The 19,436-nt window shown below is 43.0% G+C and overlaps 1 protein-coding gene across 1 annotated transcript in view; it reads left to right on the top strand.

Annotated features, from left to right (window-relative positions):
• The window catches only part of FBXW8 (F-box and WD repeat domain containing 8), a 54,327-nt gene that overhangs the window by 10,957 nt on the left and 23,934 nt on the right, over positions 1 to 19,436 (top strand). The window contains exons 3-5 of the mRNA XM_034068558.1: positions 810 to 974; positions 2,399 to 2,487; positions 15,791 to 15,948. Coding sequence (XP_033924449.1) covers positions 810 to 974; positions 2,399 to 2,487; positions 15,791 to 15,948 — 412 coding nt within the window. The remainder of the gene's footprint in view (positions 1 to 809; positions 975 to 2,398; positions 2,488 to 15,790; positions 15,949 to 19,436) is intronic.

Genomic DNA, 19,436 nt, shown 5'->3' with positions numbered 1-19,436 from the left:
ATTAGATGCTTAATTGTAAGATGCTTATAAATGATGTCACCCTGCGAAGGCTTTCTTAGTCTTTTGGAAGCAGTGTACAATTGATTGCTGCTTTCATTGGTAGCAGGTTTCATTGGTTACCTCTTTTTCTTTTAAATTAAGAATTACAGAGAACAGATTGCTACTTAAGTTGCCTCTTATCTCTTGAATCTTTAATTCTAAGCCCACAATTGCTTGTGATGAGGCTGTTCTCTCTGCCATGGACAGCAACTTGAGGCTGCTCGAAAAACTTAATAATTCATTCCTATTTGTGCATACTGTAATACAATAGGTTATAAATCACTAATGTCGTACACCTAATCAGGCATTGTCAGTGGGGCTTTAGAGAGATTATGGTGTGATCTGAGAGGTTTTCCTAGCTACAAATAAGAACATAGATTCATATTTTTGCTCTAAGCTTACAATGCTGTCTTAATTGTTTTCTTGCCTTTTTCCCTTCACAGTTTTCTAATAGACTGAGTTTTCAGTGTGTTAGTGGCAGTGTGGCCACTGAACACTGGTGTCCATCTTGCAAGGAGTTTTAGTGGAGTAGAAATCTAGTTACTTCCAAAAGAATCCACAAAAAGCAAGCCTTTTGCTAAAGGTTTGGGGGTTTTATGCTCTCAGTAGTATAAAGGGTGAGAAAATGTGTTTGTTTAGTTAAGAATTTAGTCTCCCTTTATGCCTATATTGATTTATATGTGTGCATTTCAGATGTTACTTAAATAATTTTCTATGAAATCCATGTTTTACAACTTCATGCTATGCATGTCTATAAATTTGGTTTCTAGGTCAGCAGGACGTGGAAGGCACTTGCAGAAGATGAAGTGTTGTGGTACAGGTTGTGCCAACAGGAAGGATACCTGTTGGATACAAGCATCTCCGATCATGCCTGTTGGAAGCTTGCCCTCAGGAACTGCCGGGCCAGAGAGCGCACGTTGAAAACCAACTGGAAGGTAAAGGGAATTTATTTGATGGCATCCAGATGCTGTAGAAAAATGGGAACCTGGTTAAAAGAAGTGGTGGTGAGAAGTTGGTCTTTTGTAGTGCAGCTTCTTTTTGCCAGTGGAAAGGGGAATGCTGCTGAAGGGTTTATGAGACCTACTCCTAGCTCCATTACCTTTTTTTTCACCCCATTGGCTGATTGCTTTTGGGAGTGAGTGTTTGTTTGCTGTGTTGCTCCACTGACTTTGAGAGAGACTTTTATACCTCAGTCATCCACTGATTATGAAAATCAGTCTTTAAGATGAAGGCTTCTTCCTCTGCTCATTACATACTCTGGCTTAAAAGAAAGCTATCATTTTGTTGTTGTTGTGATAGTTCTTTCTCTGCCTAAAGATTATGAGTGATAATGAAGAGTGATAGCTCTTCTCCATTTCCATCTGTAACAATTCCAGGCAGCAAGCATAAGATGCAACTTCTCTCAGCTGCACTGCAGCTTATCAGTAGCAATAGCAAAGCTTGGAGTTTTCCCACAAAGAATTAATCATAGAATCAACCAGGTTGGAAAATCCCTTTAAGCTCATCCAGTCCAACCATTCCCAGCACTACCAAGGCCACCCCTAACCCATGGCACTGAGGCTTCGTCTCCACGCTGTGTGAGTACTTGCAGGGACGGTGCCTGCAGCCCTGCCCTGGGCAGCCTGTTCCAATGCCTGAGCACCCTGTGGGGCAGGAATTGTTCCTCAGCTCCATCTAAACCTGCCCTGGTGCAGCTTGAGGCTGTTTCCTCTTGTCCCATCCCTTGTTCCTTGGGAGCACAGCCCAGCCCCTCCTGGCTCCATCCTCCTGTCAGGCACTTGTAGGGAGCCATCAGGTCCCCCCTGAGCCTTCTCTTCTCCAGACTGAACCCCCCAGGTCCCTCAGCTGTTCCCCATCTCTTTTGTGCTCCAGGCCCTGCACCAGCTCCATTCCCTTCTCTGGCCCCACTCCAGCCCATCAAGGTCTCTCTTGCAGTGAGGGGCCCAGAGCTGAACACAGGATTCAAGGTGCAGCCTCACCAGTGCCCAGCACAGGGGCATAATCCCTGCCTTGGCCCTGCTGCCACACGGGTGCTGGTCCAGGCCAGGATGCTGGGGGCTTCTTGGCTGCTGGGCACAAGCTGCTCATGTTCAGCTCCATCAATCAACATCTCCAGATCCTTTTCCATGAGCAGTTTCCAGATGCTGTTCCCCAATTCTGGAGCATTGCATGGGGTTGTTGTGGCCCAAGTGCAGTACTCAGCACTTTGCCTTGTTGAACTTCATCCCATTGCCCTCATTCCATGGATCCAACATGTCCTGATCCCTCTGCAGAGCCTCCTATCCTCCAGCAGATCAACACTCCTGCCCAAGTCAGTGGATGTGTGGCAGTGCCAAGACCATGTCTTCTTTCTGTGCAGAACCGCATCGGTGCTGTGAGCCAGCTGCGGTACGAGCTGGGAAAGATTCTGTGTGATGTACATTCCTGTGATGGAGTTGTCATTGCTGGGTGAGTATGAGGCTACCTGATGCTCACTTACACTGCTTGAAATCTCATGTACTGCTTGTAACGCATTCAACAGAAGCACTTGTTAGAGGCAACAAGAATGGCTTTTTTTCTAACCACAGTTCCTTTGTGGGCCAGGGTGACTGTCCTTCAGGTGACTGATAATGATGGTTACCTGCAAGTAATTTCATCAGTGCAGGTTTTTATTGTACTCTTCAAAAAGCTGTCTCATGTGCATGTGGTCCCTGTAAAGTCTGCAGTACTTTGTGATGAGCTGTATCCATTGTTTTGCTGTGGAAACACCCAGAGTGTGTTAGATGTCGTACACATCTACTGAAACATGTTCTCTTCGTTACTTTTTCCATAAAATCCCTTAATCTCAAGGATGGTTTTGTGTGCTGTGCAAATAATTTTAGGACTGTGACTTTCCTCCATTTTTATTTGAAGACAATCTAGGGAGGTGAAGAACACCCAAAACCCAGAGAAACTCAAACTTCTCTTTCCCTAATATAAGGCCTTTTCAGAACCTTGATGAAATGTTAGCTATTTATTTGGTTTCAATACACTCTTAAATACAGTTTTAAGAACCTCAAAAATGCTCAGAAGAGGTTACCATGACTGTGTTGGTATATGTAAGGCTTTACTGCTTGAATTAGGTACAGGAGGTAGTAGCCCTCCAGAAGAAGCCACATGAGTAAATACAGATAGTGTCATCCTGGGAGCAAGTCAGAGAACACTGTCCTCAACATACCAGAGCTCCATATTTATGGTGGCACTTCACATTAATGGTATGCTTATGCATTATGGGATTAGAGAAAACTATGAAGTACTATAAAATTCACACACTGGTTGAAAGAAAGGTGCTTTGGAATACACTGGGTGTAGGTAACTCCCGTACACATTGATATGCTTTCCATAGAATCATGGAATGGTTTGGGTTGGAAGGGACCTTAAAGCTCATCCAGTTTCAACCCCCTGCTACAGGCAGGGACCCCTTCCACTGGAGCAGCTGCTCCAAGCCCCTGTGTCCAACCTGGCTTTGAACACTGCCAGGGATGGGGCAGCCACAGCTTCTCTGGGCACCCTGTGCCAGCACCTCAGCATCCTCAGAATGCTCTCGGGCAACTGAGAGCAGAAATCTGAACTAGCAGACAGCAGGAGGAAAAGGGGAATTTTCATCTTTGATGATTGGTTTGGTTTGGGTTTTTTCCACTTGTTTCCTTCTGCATTTGCAGGTCTCCCTTTCTCTTCTCTCTGCTATCCTGTTCATTGAGTATTGCTTTCCTTTCTCCGCTTCTCATGCAGTGTTTTGGCTGCTGTAGTTGGTTGTGTTAGAGGAATGGAAATGGCTGTGCTGATGAGCCTGTAGTCTGTGACCTCTGGAGGGGCAGTGCCACACAGTGGTTAACCTGAACAGTGGCCATGGAAGAGGCTGGAAGAAGTGTGTGGCTGGAGGACCGCAGATCCTAGTGCCTGATGTGAGACCCTTGAGGCAGTGCTCAGACACTGCATGTCCCAGCCTGCTGTGCTCTGTGGCTGGGCTCCAGCTCGGCCCACAGCAACCTGCCTTCTTCTGTGCCCTTCAGCTTGGGCACCGTGTTTCCTGGCCTTGGCCAGGGATCTGCACTACTGCATTCATTCCACTGTCTCTAATGAAACCTCCTGTACTTTTTTGGGAGCCAGAAACCCCAGTTGTCTCCATGCTGCTGCCAAAGCCTCCAGCTCTTCTTTTTCTTCATTTTCTCCATTGTGCTTATATCCAAATATGCAATATATAGAATTTTATAGAATATATACTATAGAATTTTATATAGAATGTATAGAAGATAAGCAGAATAAATTAAGTATCTAAAGAATTAATAACCAAAGGACAACAATCCTGCATATTCAACTCAATCTGTATTTCAGCTTGGTGTATTGTGGAAGTTGGGTTTATGCACTTTCACGGTGTTTTCGTGTTGGTTCCACAGTTCCTCCAGTGCCTCCTGATTCTCTTGGTGAGTTTGCAGCAATTGGCATGGTCAAGGGAGGTGGTGCCATTGAAAAACTGTAGTTCCTGAAAGGCTTGTGGAAATAGATGAACAGGAAAGAGACCACTGAGGGAAAAGCCACACATGTGTATCCAGTAGGCAAAGCAATGTTCCAGGTTTCACTCGCATGACTTTTCAGTCATTCCCCTTCTCTGAGGTAGTGACTGTTTAGTAAATAGTATCTTTTTATGAAGTTATGAGCATATATTTAGTAGAACAACACAGAGAAATCAGAATTTAGCTGTTTGATTTGATCTGGTTAGGAAATGAGATGTTTAGGACATTAGGACAAAAAGCTACATTCCTTCCTTCGCTGTTTACTGCTTGCCTTTCACTTTGCTTTGATAGCCTGGGGTCTCTGACAGCATCTCTTAAGTTACTTCAAGTAGAAAACTATCCTGTGAATCTTGCCCCAAAGAAGATGAATTCATTGTTCTGCCAATGAATGTTCTGCCAATGATATTCTCATGATGAATATCAAACAACTCAGACTTCAAGTTATAACTAGAACTTGCAAGGACATTAGGAAATGGCGCTGGGAAATTAGTTCTGTGCATGTTCAGGAGGGGTAGATGGAGGACTTTGATGGGGTTTTGTTGTTTGTTTTCTTTAAACCTAAACATAACCCTCCCCTTTCTCTCCCTGCTTATAGTATTGTACTTAATGGCATTGTGCTTTCAAATTTGTAATAAAAGTGTAATGAATCTGGTGATCAATAGTAGCTGTTGCATTCGTTCAGTACTGAAGAAGTAATTTAATAGCTGAGGTTAGCAGAAGTCAATATTCTTCTCAGTATAAATATCAATTATCTGTTACATTTAAGGATTATATCTCCAGTTTCACAAACACTTATGTGCTTATATATGTGAATAACCCTAGGTTACAGGGAGACTTGCTATACGTGTAAAGCTAAACTCGTGTGACTTTACAAGACTTCAGAAGTCAGTGATGATCTTAAGGCTGCTTCTGTGTGTGGCATTTCCTGGGGTTTCTCAGCAGTGGCCTGTGGCATCACTTACCTTTCTTTCTTCTATGGTCATGCTGCTGCACTGGATCAAATAGGGCTGCTCAGTTTTTAGGAGGTTTTTGCTGCCTGACTTTAGGGAGCAGCTGCAGCACTCTGGCTCAGCTCGGTCAGACCAGCCAGGCATTACATTCTGTATTTATAGCTGGAAACTATGGCAGTGTATAGCAGCTGCTCCCAGGTTTCAGAATGCTCAAGTTGGGATCTTGAGAGATCAGAGAATGGTTCTAAAAATCAAACAAGGGGTGGAGAGCAAGGATCTCCAACAGAAATGCTGGGGCTGTTGTGCATTTGGAGTCTTCAGCAAGCCTGGGAACAAGCTTTTTTGATGTGAGCCTGCACTGTGATAGACCGGATCTTGTGTTCTTCACTATCCAGCACGGTTTGAAGCAGTAAAGTGGGATAATTGTTGTTTAGAGGTCTTTTATTTTACTCTTTCTGAAAAGGAGTTTGCGCGAGTTCTGAGCAGAGTGACCTAAAGCAGCAGCCACATGTGTGTTGGAGGCAGTTTGCCTGCAGTGCTTCAGGAGGAGATCTCTTTTGTTAACGTTACGTAAGGAAGCAAAGATAAACTGTGCAGGGTTAGCTCTCCCTTAGAGAAATGCCCCTATTTCATGGACTCTCCTCTCCACACTGCTGCCAAAGCTCAAGCCAGAAGATGGCAGAATATCAAGGACTGATTAAGCGCAACCTGAGCTGCGAGTGGAAGGTGGCTGCTAGCAGCTCCTCTTTCTCAGAGCGCCTTGCATTTACTGGCTGACATCAGATAATTCAATCCGGCCTGCACAGAGCATCTTGTGTTTATCATTAAAATTTCATCCCAGCGGTTACGATGCTTGTTTTCTGGGTCAGACCTTGAATCCCTTTTCATTTGAGACAGTGGTGTTTGTGGTTACCTCACTCCCAATCAATGTTGTATTCGCCAGCCTTTCTACAGTTACATGTCTCGAAGGATCTTCTTGAAAGGGATGCTGTCCTCCCCCTCCACCCTGTATTCAATTCAAATGTAGTTTTATCTATAAGTCAGAGTTTACTTAAAGCAATTATGTGTCTGCTCGCTTGGCTTTTATAAATTACTACTGGCGATTGGGTTCACTGTACCTAATGCTGTTGTATGCTTGGTTTCAGTGCAGGATGCTTGCATTTCTTCATTGTCTTTTAATAAAATCTTATTTATATCTTTCAAGCAAGCATATGTTCATACAGGAAAACTGCTGCTTTTTTTTCTGGGCAGTATTGACAGCCACACTGATGGGCATCTGCAGGCAGAGGTTATCTCCTAGAGACACCAATCTCAGAGCATGTATCTGGTCCTTGTTTGAACTGTGTTGTCATTGCACAGTGGATCCTGTGGTATAACATGTTGTAGTGTGTTGTGAGACTGTGTTGCTGTCTGTGTGGAATACACGTGTGTCTGTTCTTGAGCTGTGTGGCAAACCTGCCTTGTGTTGGTGGCTGTCACCTTACCTCACAACTCTTACTGTAGAACCTCACCAAATCTGCTGTGAGGCAGGGTGATGTTTTAGTGTGCAGGGTGTTAAGTTTTATGCTTGCAGAAGGGGCACTGTGGCTTTACTGCTGCTGTTTGTAGCTCTGACAGCTTCCCAAATGAAAACAGGAGTCAGTTCAGCCTTCCAAATCCCCACATATATAAAGGTATCTGCTTTTTCTTTCTTAAGTTTTCCTTGACTGAAGAAAGAGTGGTAAACTGTTAGTGAGGAGCTCGCATAAACAGAAATATAAGGGTGTACTTCTGCTGTGCTACTTCTGTTAGAGATCCATCTAGCACGTGCTGCGTGGAGTCCCTGCCCCTCTTATAGACTAGGCTGGGAATCAGCCTGTGGTTCTTCTCTTCACAGTTTCCTCCTTTCCCCATAAGTATTGTCATCTTTCCTAGAGACTTCATTTTCTTGAGTCACATCTAGTGAGATTTAGCTGCTCTGGAATGCCTCGATAAATCAGTAGATGGCCACTTCCTCCCTCTCAGGGTGGAGCAGACCTAGCACACATGGTGTTTCTCCAAGTGATGCTTGATAAAGGTCATGAGAAGTGAAAGAACTTCCTAAACTCTCTGTGTGGTTGGGGGAATCATCTGGTTTAGAGGTAGTGATAAGTTTTGATTCTCTCATACTGTGGAATGCACTGAACTGATTTTCATACAGTTGCCTTTGTTCTGAAGAGTCTTATGGGGGTTACAGTTTAAACACTGCAGAACTTCCAAACTATTTGGACCTTAACAGTTTAAGTCATTATGAGCAACATAATGTAAGTAGCTACTACTATATGGTGGATGTCTTTGTTCTCTATGATCACCTCCCAGTCTACTTTCCTTATGTTCAAAGGTGACCTGCAAATGACTTGCTGTTCGTTTTAGCTTCATAATGATGTGTAAAACTAGCCCGAAAGGCTTGAAAACACTTCCCTGCACTTTCCAAACTTCATGTCAACTCTCATCTAATTTGGTTTGGGTTTCTTTGGTTTTTGCTATAGGGCTTGTGGGTTATTCTCAAGGTATTTGTTATTAGCTCTTGCATCTTAATTCAGTGTGCAGACCTGAGGAAACCAAAATATTAATTAGTAATGAAAATGAATCAAAGTTAACAAACTGGAGTCCTGAACAGCCTGAATAAACCCCTGCCTTGCTTAATTGCTTGAATTGTGCTTGTGTAATGGCATAACTTTGATAGATTTTTCCCTCCCCACCCAGTGACTGAGAGCCTGGATATAAAACAAAGCAGTAAGGCAGAAAGTAAAATGCTTGCCTTTTCCTTCAACCTTCCCTAAACCTTTTGTGTCATCTTAACTCATTCTCATCATTGTTAAGAGATAGTAAGTGTCAGACCTTCCTGTTTTTTCAAGTGAGTCACCTTTAGGAGGGTTGAAAATAGGATGACATCATTTCAGAGAGGTCAGATGACAAACTGCGGGACTTAGGTATGGTTATGTTCAGTGACAAGCACGTTGGCTTCTCTGTCAATTATGGAAAAGAGCCTTTCAGGTGAAACCAAGAGCAGAAGCTTGATCCCGACTCTTTGTGAAAGATGCTTTGCCAGCCTGCCTGACCATGGAGCTATCGGTTTACCCCTAGGTTGTGCTGGATGCAGATGAATGCGCTGCTGCAGCGAGATGGGCTGTGTGCTTAGTAATGCCCAGTGTTCTGAAGTCACAGTCGTTATTTTTGAGCTTGCAAAGCCTGATTTTCTACTGAGAGCAGACAAACCCATCCTTCTTTCTAGTAAACTTATCATTGCACTTTTACTGTTTCCCAACCTACCAGCCCCTGTGCTTTTGCCATCAGTGTCTGGAGTTCGGGTGATACTTATCCTCTCAGCAGTTTGCAGTATGTTGCAGTCTGTGTCCCTTCCAACACGTAAACATTCCAAGTTCCATCGTCATCAAGTGGAGTTTTCTCCCCTGTATCTGAAGCTGGAGTCATTGTTTTATTTGTTGCATTATGTGTTTGTCCTTTAGGAAATAATCGGTCTGATGGAGTAGATCCTCCCCAGATTGCAACCCAATTCCTCTTGAATTCTTTTGACAAAGATGATTCATTTCTTTTCCTCCTGCCATGACAGTACCCACAGTATTATGTTTCCTTGATCAGAGCAACTGGCTGAATCAATGAGCCTGGGCTGATGCAAGACACTGGAACTTTGATCTAAATGATGGGAGGTTCTTGGCCTTAAGGAAATTACTAGAGACAGTTTGTCTTTCTCTAACTTCTTCTTTTGTAAGTGTTCATTAAAATGTTTTGCCTACCATGTAACCCTTTGGCTTGATTCTGTTCCCTTGGTATGACATTTACAGCCACTTCAAATTAAAAAGGAGGTGAGGCACACAAAAGTACTTGGGATGGAAAAATACTAATTCTATTACAGATAACAACAATAACCTGCAGAAGAACTGCACGTTATCTCCTGCAGCTTAACCCACTTTCTAGAGCTGTGGTTTCCTAAATAAGGCCATAAGAAGGAAGGTATAAGCTCTTTGCAGCTCAGTATCTATGAGTGGTCCACAGATGGATGTGGGTTGATGAATTGGGAAGTCATGTTCCCAGCAGAAAAGAGTTTGGGAACTGATCATAGGAATGCTCAGAATGTGCTTCCTACATGTTCAGTCTTAGTGTTTCCAGATCAGTTTTGGTACAAGTTACTCACTTTTCTCATAGCTGCACTCATATCTCAAGCAACCCAAAATAGTGTTGGGATTAAATCAGGAACATTACTTATCTGCTTCACGTTCTTCTACCAGTGTCAGGATACTTTCAGATGCTGGGTTTGGTTTAACCCCATCACTTTTTTCTTGTATTTTATGGCATAGCTTTCTGCAATGCTCTATAATGGCAGAAAATTTTCTCTGTCTTGTTTCATTTGTATTGGTTTATTGTGTTCTATTTATATTCCTTTCTGCCATATAGAGTAGTTCTTTACTCCTTGCTTGTAGCCTGGTTTTCCTGAATCTTTCCCTTCAGGAATCCCTTAGCCAAGCTACCTGTTGATTATACACATAGTGGCAAAATCAGTGTCTTCACATAATTGCTCTGTGAGGTATCTAACACTGTGATAAGTGTATCTAAGCATCATTATGCCTCATTTCAGAAAAGACTTGTGGGTCTTAATGTTGAGTATAAAGAAAGTAAAAGAATCCATTTTATTTCAGTATTGTGTGTTGCCATTGTGGTATCTTCCAGCTTGCAGTGGTTGTGGTGAAGAGCTTTTGTTTGAAATGGAACGTTGTGAATTACCACCATCTTTCTTGAGCCTTATGGAGAAGATGAAGCTTAGGAGCAGTTTGAACCAGCTTCCAAAGGCACTTCGACTTGGGTTTGTTTGGACCTTATTCTTAAGCCTCCTGAGGGGGTCACTGACTACGTACCTTAATTAACCACATGAAGGACTGGTTACTTGCTTTTGGTGGAATAGGGATGAAAGGTCTGAGATGCTTGTTGCAGCAAGGCCATGCAAAATACTCATTATTTTACTTATTTATCAACAGGCATCCGTTCAAACAGAACTATAGCTGGCGACTGTTACTTGAGCAAAATTCCTACTGACTTCAATAAAATGCATTGACATTGTAAGGACTTCATAATAAGATCTGTTGAGTATTAACAGATGGTCACTGACTGCCTGAAACAAAGTTGTTGGGTTTTTTCTTGTGTTTTGTTGATCACCGCAGGTATCTGGAAACTGAACAGACTTTGCCTTCTGGAAATTCGAACCTGACTGTGAAACAAAGGGGGTTTCTTTCTCTTTCCTTTTTATTTTCTTGCCACAGATTCTTTAGAGAAAACACGGAAAATATGAACTGATTCCTGAAGTGTCTTTGGTGTTCACACCAACTTAGTGTAGGAAGACTTGCTCTGGCATCGTGTGCTTGAGACAGCCAACAAAATGGACTGTCACCAGCATCCCGTTTCAGCAGAAACCCAGTTGACCTGCTTGTTGGAAGTGACATTCTGCAGTGCCAGCAGTAAGCTAGCCATGAAGGAAAGCAGTTTGTCTTTGCTGTGCCATGGACTGAATGAGGAGAGCCTCGACTGTTTTGAAAATGTTCCTGTTAACAGTTTTTCTTTTGTGTATTTGTCAGTTTATGTATTAGTTGCAGTTGTACTTTGCACAAACACTAATTAGACAGCCATCAACACTCAGGGCCAAAGGCTTACTAACAATGCAACTGTGATAGCAGGGTCTTAATTGGTTGAGTATAATTGTCATTAGGCAACGATAAAGACATCTGGGGCTCTGGAGAGAGATCAGCCTCCCCCTCCTCCTCCTCGTCCCCAAATTTGTTCTGGCTATGGCTGTCCAACACAGTTGAGCTTTTTTCAGATGAGACTCTGTGTTTTGACCAGTTTCCTGATGTTTTTCTCCTTATGAAATCGTCTGCCTCTTCAGCACCACTTCATTAGAGTGATGCCCAGGCTCCATCTCGGCTTCCTCCCACATGTGCTCTGCACTTCACCACCTGCTTCCCAGCCATCATGGGACATCAGCAGCTTTTAACCCCCAGCTCTTTTCTCCTTCAGTCCTCTGCTTTCACTCATGTGAGAAGGCACGAGGAAATGGTTCATCTCATTATGACATTGCTGCCAATAAAAAGTAGTTGAAATGCTTTTGATTAGTGAGTAGGTATTTTTATTATGCTGCATTTGTAGATACCATAAGAGTTTAATCTATTTTTGTGCAGTTTCTCTGTACCATATGCATTCCAGCTATTGTTGCTTCATTTCAGCAAGGTTTTTATGTGTATCTGTAAAGCTTAAGCTGAATTTGCAGACTCATTTTTACAGATGTATACATATCTGTCCAGAATTACAGAACTGGCTTGTCAAGGAGTATAGGTAGAACATTACAGCTCTTGTCTTTCTCCTGCTGCTAGTTTTCATGTGTATACACTGAAATGTTCAAAAGAACAAGAGGTGAAATGTACATCTATTGGAGAAACTGAGTTACTTGGGTGCAGAGTGTCTTTTGAGTGCTAAGAGGGGGATGACTGGGTCTAGTAAGTAGGGACTGAAGCACACAGACCTCTGAAACTGTGTGGATGAAATGCCTTGGAAGGCATCAGGGCAAAGAGAGGGGGAAACTTAGGATTGTAAGCAACAGAATTTTACTTGTGCTTGGGAAAGCAAGACTTTGGACAGCCTTTCTAAAGGAAGTGAATCAGGTATGGTCTTTCATGTGGTTTGGTTCTGCTCTGAGGCAGAAGATTTGCATCCAAGGTTCTTTCCTTCAGTAGCTGGTAACCCAAAGCAAATATTCATGGCAAAGTGTAGAAGTTGGGGTAGGAAATTAATAGAAATATTGAAATTATCTAGAAATAGGTTTTGTCAAGTGCAGCATGTGCATGTTGTGCTCTTCAGCCATCTCTGTTGCTACGGCAGATTTGCCAAGTATCTGCAGTAAAGTGGCCTATTTATTTTTTTACAGCAAGGCAGCGCTTTAGTAGTTTAAAGGCCTTTTGTTGTGGTAACAAATTGAAAGAGTGCTGCTCTTTACAGCAGCACTGAAAGCAGGGAGTTGAACCTGTTAAATTTTTTAGTTCTGAATTGGGTTCATCTGTGTTTGAAATTCTTCCAGTTCAGCTCTGGTAGAGGCCGAGTGTATGCTGGAAATGGGCATGTGGTGGTGATGGCCAACGGCGCGTGTTGTCAGCTGAGGAGGTGGTTTATGTCTCCCATTTCCCCATGCTGATTCCCTGCCCAAACTTAGACCTCTGCTTGTGTTTCCATCATGGTCTTGTAACATTTCCAGATCCTTTAGGTTTGCTGTGTGGGACTGATTTGTTGTCATGCTGCACTGGGAAGGACAAGTGTACTGAATGAGAAATAGGGGTAGGGATACAGGAAGGATGGGGCAAAGAAGCCTTGCTGCTGTCCTCCCACTTCTTCCTGATGAACATAAAGCCCTTGTCCTTTCTTGAAGTGCTCTGGTGAAAGCTCTTCAGCATGTACCTATCTTTAGGCTCAAACTTAAACAGAGGAGATTTAGGTTAGATATAGGGAATAAATTGTTTACTGTGAGGGTGGGGAGGCACTGGAACAGGCTGCCCAAGGAAGCTGTGAATGCTTCATCCCTGCAAGTGTTCAAATCCAGGTTTATGGGGCTTGGCACAACCTGGTCTAGTGGAAGGTGTCCCTGTCCATGGCAGGAGGTTGGAACTGGATGATATTAAGGTCTTTTCCAACCCAAACCAGTCTGTGATTATATGATTCTGTCCATCATGGGAGATGATGAGGATGAGGAGGCCACAGGGAAGTGTGATGCAGAGCCTACCAAGCAGAGACAATTCTTGCTTTGAAGCAGATCCCAGCACAAACACATCAATTCAAGTCAAGTTTATTTCAATCTGATAGAAACCTTTGATCGTTTGTTCCAGTCTGAGGTGAACTATAGAGGTGCTTCAGGTCTTTCAAGAACAAAGAATGGTTCAAGCTAAATTTTGACTTGTTTGAATTCAGAGCTAAAATTAATTCAAGCACTTACTGTAGTGCTGTGATTTTGGAGCTTTCATTCCAGGATTGCAGTCCATGTTATTTTTTATGGATGGTGATATGTCTTGAGTCCTGAATCCCTTGTGTTGCATGCTAGATACTAAAACCATAAGCAGTGCACTCAGAAAATTAGGCAGCCCCGTGTCTCTTCTCTATTCCTGTCATTCTGTTTCTCCATCTGTTAGTCTCTTCACATTCCTACACTGGACTATGTGAGAGCGAGTATGTGTATGCACTAGGAGGAGATGCTGTTCTTCCTTGCTTATTTAGGGATGAAAATGAATATCCTGTCAACTCTACCAGTATTTTATGTTTCTCTTGGGACTTACTTTTCAGGGTCACTTACTGACAGGAGAATTTTTGGCTTCCCCTTTGGGAGTAATCTGCTGCTCTTTGCAGTTAAGCTTGAAAACACGACCCCAACCAACTCAAACACAAAGGGAAACAAAAAGCAGCTCAAAATTAAAATGCTTCCAAATGTTACGTGTGTGTCTTGTTGAAGGGGACAGCAATAGATCTTTGCAGTTATCTGTCTCACTGTGGTTTATCTCTTAAGTTTTAAAATATATCTGAAATAAGCACTTTTCAGTGTTGTAAACTGATGTTGTGAACTGATCTGGACTGCTTTTCCATCCAGCATGGAATATTTTGCTTTGGGGAAGGAAGCTTCTTTCTTGATCTATTCTTTTGAAATAGTGCTGTTGTAAATTCGAGATGAAAGCAGGATTTGAAGGGGGATTTGGGCCTCATTTGCAGAAAGAGGAAAAGGGAGAAGTGCTTTTCCCACCCTGTTCTCTCATTTTCTTCTCTCTTACTGTGTAAAACACTGATGAGGAAGGCAGGTGAAAAGGACACAGTTCTCTCTTCCCGATTCAGTGCAGAGAATTAATGTGCATCTCTTTCTGCTTGACAGGTTTCACCACCCCCTCAGGCACTTTAATTAGTTGTATGAAGTGGAGCATTTTCACCCAGAGATGTTGGGAGTGATCGGCTCAGAGTACCTGTAACCCGTTGCATGGTACTCCCCAGAGAACTGGGTAACCCGAGTCTAAGTCCAACATCTTCTGCATCTTTATGAAGCACTTCACCTCCCTTGTAAATAACTTTTCTTTTTCCCCTTATAGGACAGACAGATTTCTCACTGCTAGATCTTTGAGGCTTATGAGGATCATTCTTTTGAAATACTTTACCCCCAAAAGATGGGAACAAACCCGAAGGTGATGGTGCAGGAAGCATCCTGCTTTTTCCTACAGAATCCAAGTCTCAGCTATGGCAGAGAAAGACATCTGAGACTGTTTGACAGTGTTGATTGTCACAGTTCTGTCCAAACTTAATTACTGAACTGTTCTAAACAGCTATTGTACTGTGTTCTTTGACCAGTCTTAGAGGGAGCTTCTCCTCCCTCTCCTATGTCCTCTGCAACATAGAGGCAGCAGTGTTTTGGGGGGGATGTTTTTTAATAAGATGTTGTGTGCCGCAGGACCAGAACCATTTCTGTGTTGCTTGCTGTGTAAAACCTTCATTCATTTACATATATTCTGTATTATCTGAAAAGTGTAGTTCTGTTTTTTCATGTTCTCATTGGCAAACTGATGCTAAACTACAGATTTTTCTGATGTTTCAGTGAGAGCCTTCTGCAGAGAAGGCAGCACTTTATTCTAGTAAGTGTTCATTCTAAAGACAACACTTAATAGTATTAATAAAATAATTAGTCTTCAGAGATGTAGGCAAAGCTGATCTGTTGGTGAGACATTAAGAAGTTTCTGTGAAGAGCAGTGGATTGGATGGGTGCATGTGTGTGAGTGCTTGTGTGTATGTACATAAATGCTCTGATTAAAAAGCCTTTCCTTGGCACAGCCACAATCACGGATTTTTAAAGACCAAAAAGAAGCAGTTTGAAGTTTTGCCATGATGTAATTTAGACTCGTTGCTTGATTGCCTTTTCCCCCTTGAGCACAGCTCTGCTTGCATTCTGGTTGTAAACCTGATATTGATGGTAACATGTGGTAGCTCAGTCATGTCATTCTTGTAGCTACAATTTGCTATCTTAGTAGACTTGATGTTACATTCAGTAAATGGGAATAAAATGAGGAAAGTTGATGAGCTTGTGTACAGAGTGTGTGTGTAAACAGGAGGAGAATCACTCCAGGAGCTGTAAATGGTGTTGGGTTTTAAGACGCTTTTTGTTTCTTCCTCCCTCCTCCTGCAGTTCTCCTTTTCAGATGTTTGGGGATGAACAATAGCCTTCTTTTCCAGATACACATCAGGAGAAGTGAGGTTGTGGGACACTCGCACCTGGGACTACACAGCCCCCATCCTGGAAGCAGTGCATGGTCCTGGTGATGCTGGACCTCGGCCACATGTCTCCTTTGTGAGGATAAACAGCTCCCTGGCTGTAGCAGCTTACGAGGACGGTAAGTAACCACAACTCTCCTCCCTGTTGGAAAAAAAAGGGCTTTACAAAAATGAAGCAGCTGTGCTCAGCTTTTTGTGTGTCTGTAATCCTGTATCCACACACACACACACACACTTGCTTTTATGTGAGAAAGTTGGCCAATAACCCTAAATGCATTAGGAGGCATTGGAACATAGCACCCATTAAAACTGATGTTTAATTCCTACTGGAACTGCTACACAAAGCTGGAGTGCCAGGCTGTGGTCCAGCCAAACTATCTTAAGCAAATAACTTGTTTTGCTATAAAAATATTACATTTTCTTCCACCAGCCTTCTCCTCTGTCCAAAACTCCCTTGGGATGCTGTGGAGCTTTGTGATGGGAATACTGGTAAACTTGCGTGTGATTAATCTGCGTCCTCTCTTGGCGTAGCGTAGGGATGCACATTTTCTCCACTGAAGTGTTGGTTTGCAGTGGTGGGTTATTACATACTTTGACCTAATATTTAATAAAACCTTAATAAAAATCCTTGTTTTAAATACACTTAGATGTTTGTGTAATGGGCAACAAGAGACCAACTGGCCGTGGAAACAGCAATTATAAAAGTCAGGTTTGGACAGTGCTGGCCAGTTGGGATCCTAGGCTGACTTGCTTACAGAACTCAACTCATCATCTGCCTGTAAAATGTATGATTTGACACTTGAACACCTCTTCTTGGGTATGAATAAGGAGTATTCTAAAATTTAGAGTGCTTGTACACGTACTATCTTTGGTCCTGGCACGTCTGCATGTGAAGGCTAAAGCAAAGATGGGTAATCCCAATTAAACCTCTAATCTCTGTGGTTTAGTGTAGAAGTAAAGTTAATGCTTTATATGTGAAAACAACTGTTTTGAGATGATCAGCATCCTTAGCTGTTTTTCTAGCATGAATCATGCCGTAATGGTTTTCTGTGGCTAAAAATTGTTGACGGGCAATGTTTTCTGCCAACAGCAAGTCTGCTGTTGCAGAAGACTCATTAATATTATTTACTCGAGTCACAGGAAATTATAACTGTGATAGTTTTAAGTGTTGGCTTTTTGTCCAGTGTATCAAACAATGAGGTTCTTTTGTTTGTCTTCTAGTCTCCCTCTGGCTAATCTAATAATTTGGGGTTTTTATCTGTCATATTCCTTGTGTCAGTCCTGGGTGTGCTGTGACTAAACTAGTTTACATAAACCTTAGTGCCTTCTATTCTTTTGGGTAGAAATTTTAATGGGCTCTGTGATATGGCAGTTACTCTGATTTGAGAAGCCTGGTCAGAATAGATTAGTTTCTATGTGAATAGGGAATTATAAAGGCAGGTTTTAGAAGTGTTGACTAACTGGAAGCTGGAAGTCTGTATTTACACTTTGGTGGAGAGGATGATTTTCAGCTTGGGGAGGGAGAGGATGACTTTGAAGATAATGTGTTTGATTGTTCTTTGTTGTACTTTTCCAGCTCCCTTTTCTCTTTGTTTGTAAGTTTGACTAACACAGAGAAACCATCTGCTAGTGTTGGAGGTGGTGCTGTCAGGCAAAGAGTCTAGACTTCTCTGTCGAATCCCTGGCTCACAGACTCGCTCAGATAACATCAGTTTCTCCCAGTTCAACAGAGCTCACGCAGCGATGTCCTTGGCACCCGATCACAGGGAAGAGCTAACAGGCAGATTCTGCTCGCGCCATGCCTGCCTTACAGCACTGTTCTGCTGGTTCCGTAGTAGCAAACGCTTCCCAAGGCAGATGAAATATAGCAAGGAGAAAGATTTGTCTTCCTGGGATACCTGCATCCAGAGTGAATTGTAACTCCATGATGGTACTAAAGCAAAATTGAATTGTGACTTCTGGGGGATGTTTCCAACGGTGTCAGCCTCTGAGAAACAAGGAGAGGTAAATGAGAGAAAAATGTATGGGGGGAAAATGAAGTTCCCTCTGCCCATGCCAGTGCTCAGTGGGGGCACTGTATGTACACCTGGGGCAACGGGACTTGGCAACTTGATCCACAGTTGTGATTTTTGAATTCCAACCCACTGGCCTCATATTTCTTCTGCCTTGTTTCCTATTGTCAGCACTGGCAGTGCTCCAGTTTGATTTTACCACTAATTGTGTTGCACGTTACCAAACTGAAATGAATCAAATCAAAATGCTTTTCCTGGAGCATTAGATAAAGCAGGCGAGGGTTCTGGGTAATGAGCAGATGCTGCTAATGCAGGGACAGTAGAGGCCTTGCCAGGACTCCATCTGCTCCATGCTTGCCTGGCTTTGGCTGTGAGCCACAGCTTTTGGGAAACAGCAGTCTACTTCAGCCTCCCCTGTCCTCGGAGCCTCATAGTTTGACTTGAAAACAATGTGCTGCAACAAGAGAACGTACTTTGGGTTCTTTTTCTTAAGTGCTATGTTTCATACTCATGTAGGCATGGCAGGGAGATGCTGAGCTGCTGCTCTTCACGGTAGAGCTTTCAGACCGATTGGGAGGAGTTCGTGGTACTTCACAAGGTGCAGAAGAGCAACGTGGAGCAAAGGAAGGTGGTTTCTGCAGGGATCAGAAGTGCTGTTGCTTGTTGGCAGGCACCAGGAAGGGAATTCTGGCAGTGTTACTTTCTGGGACTGGAAATCTGCTATCTTGTCCGTTCTTATGCCTTTAAAGCTGCTCACAGGTATTGTCCCTTCTGTACCCTCTCTGCGAAGATGGAAAGGGAGTATTGTGTTTAGTGCCTTCTCCTAAGTGGAAGGATATGCTGTAGGATAACAGGGAAAGAGGCTGGCTCAAAGAAAGGGAAAAGTTTTTGAAGGAAGTAGTATACTTATTCCCATCGGACATGTGCAGATGGCCTTGAATGCAGAACTCCTGGTTTGGGTAGATGGCATGGGATTTCACATTAGGTCAGGGAGATCTGCCTCTGGAGTGCCCAAGTTGGGAACAAAATACAGACTTTGTGCCTTTCCTGAGGGACTGTACAGGGATGGTGTGGTGGAGGTAAAAGATGACAGCATTTGGTGAAAGCTGATGTGGTCATGGTAACGTAAAGTTTTAAGACTTCAGGCTGGTGCTCCTTTCTACCTGGGTATTGCATCTACTGTTTGTACTCCATAGAAGTACGATGGTATCTGGAAGTTACAAGAAAATAAATTAATGTTCCCAACTGGAAGAGAAGAATACATGTCAGAAATGTTCTCAGGAGGTTTTGTTTTGTTTAAATCAAGAGGAAGGGGCAAGGCTGCTACTCACAAACAGCTTCTGAATGTAGATGGCAGCTCTGGCCTTACCATACAATGGTGTTCAGAATCTGAAGTGATGACCATGCAAACCATGAGCATGTTTGGATTCCCTGCTCTAACATAGACAAAACACTGTCTTTGCCTTTTCTTTTTCCCTCCCTGATAAAGCACATGTAGGTTGCTTTACATCTCTTCTAAAGCTGACAGCAACTGCTAGCCCTGTTGTCTTAATGTGGAAGAGCTGATGTAATGGGTCATTAGGAGCTGTGTGTAG

The sequence above is a fragment of the Melopsittacus undulatus genome, chromosome 12, assembly GCF_012275295.1.
Source record: "Melopsittacus undulatus isolate bMelUnd1 chromosome 12, bMelUnd1.mat.Z, whole genome shotgun sequence".
Taxonomy (NCBI): Eukaryota; Metazoa; Chordata; class Aves; order Psittaciformes; family Psittaculidae; genus Melopsittacus; species Melopsittacus undulatus.
The sequence above is the reverse complement of the archived record's forward strand: the minus strand, read 5'-3'. Positions and strand labels throughout refer to the sequence as shown.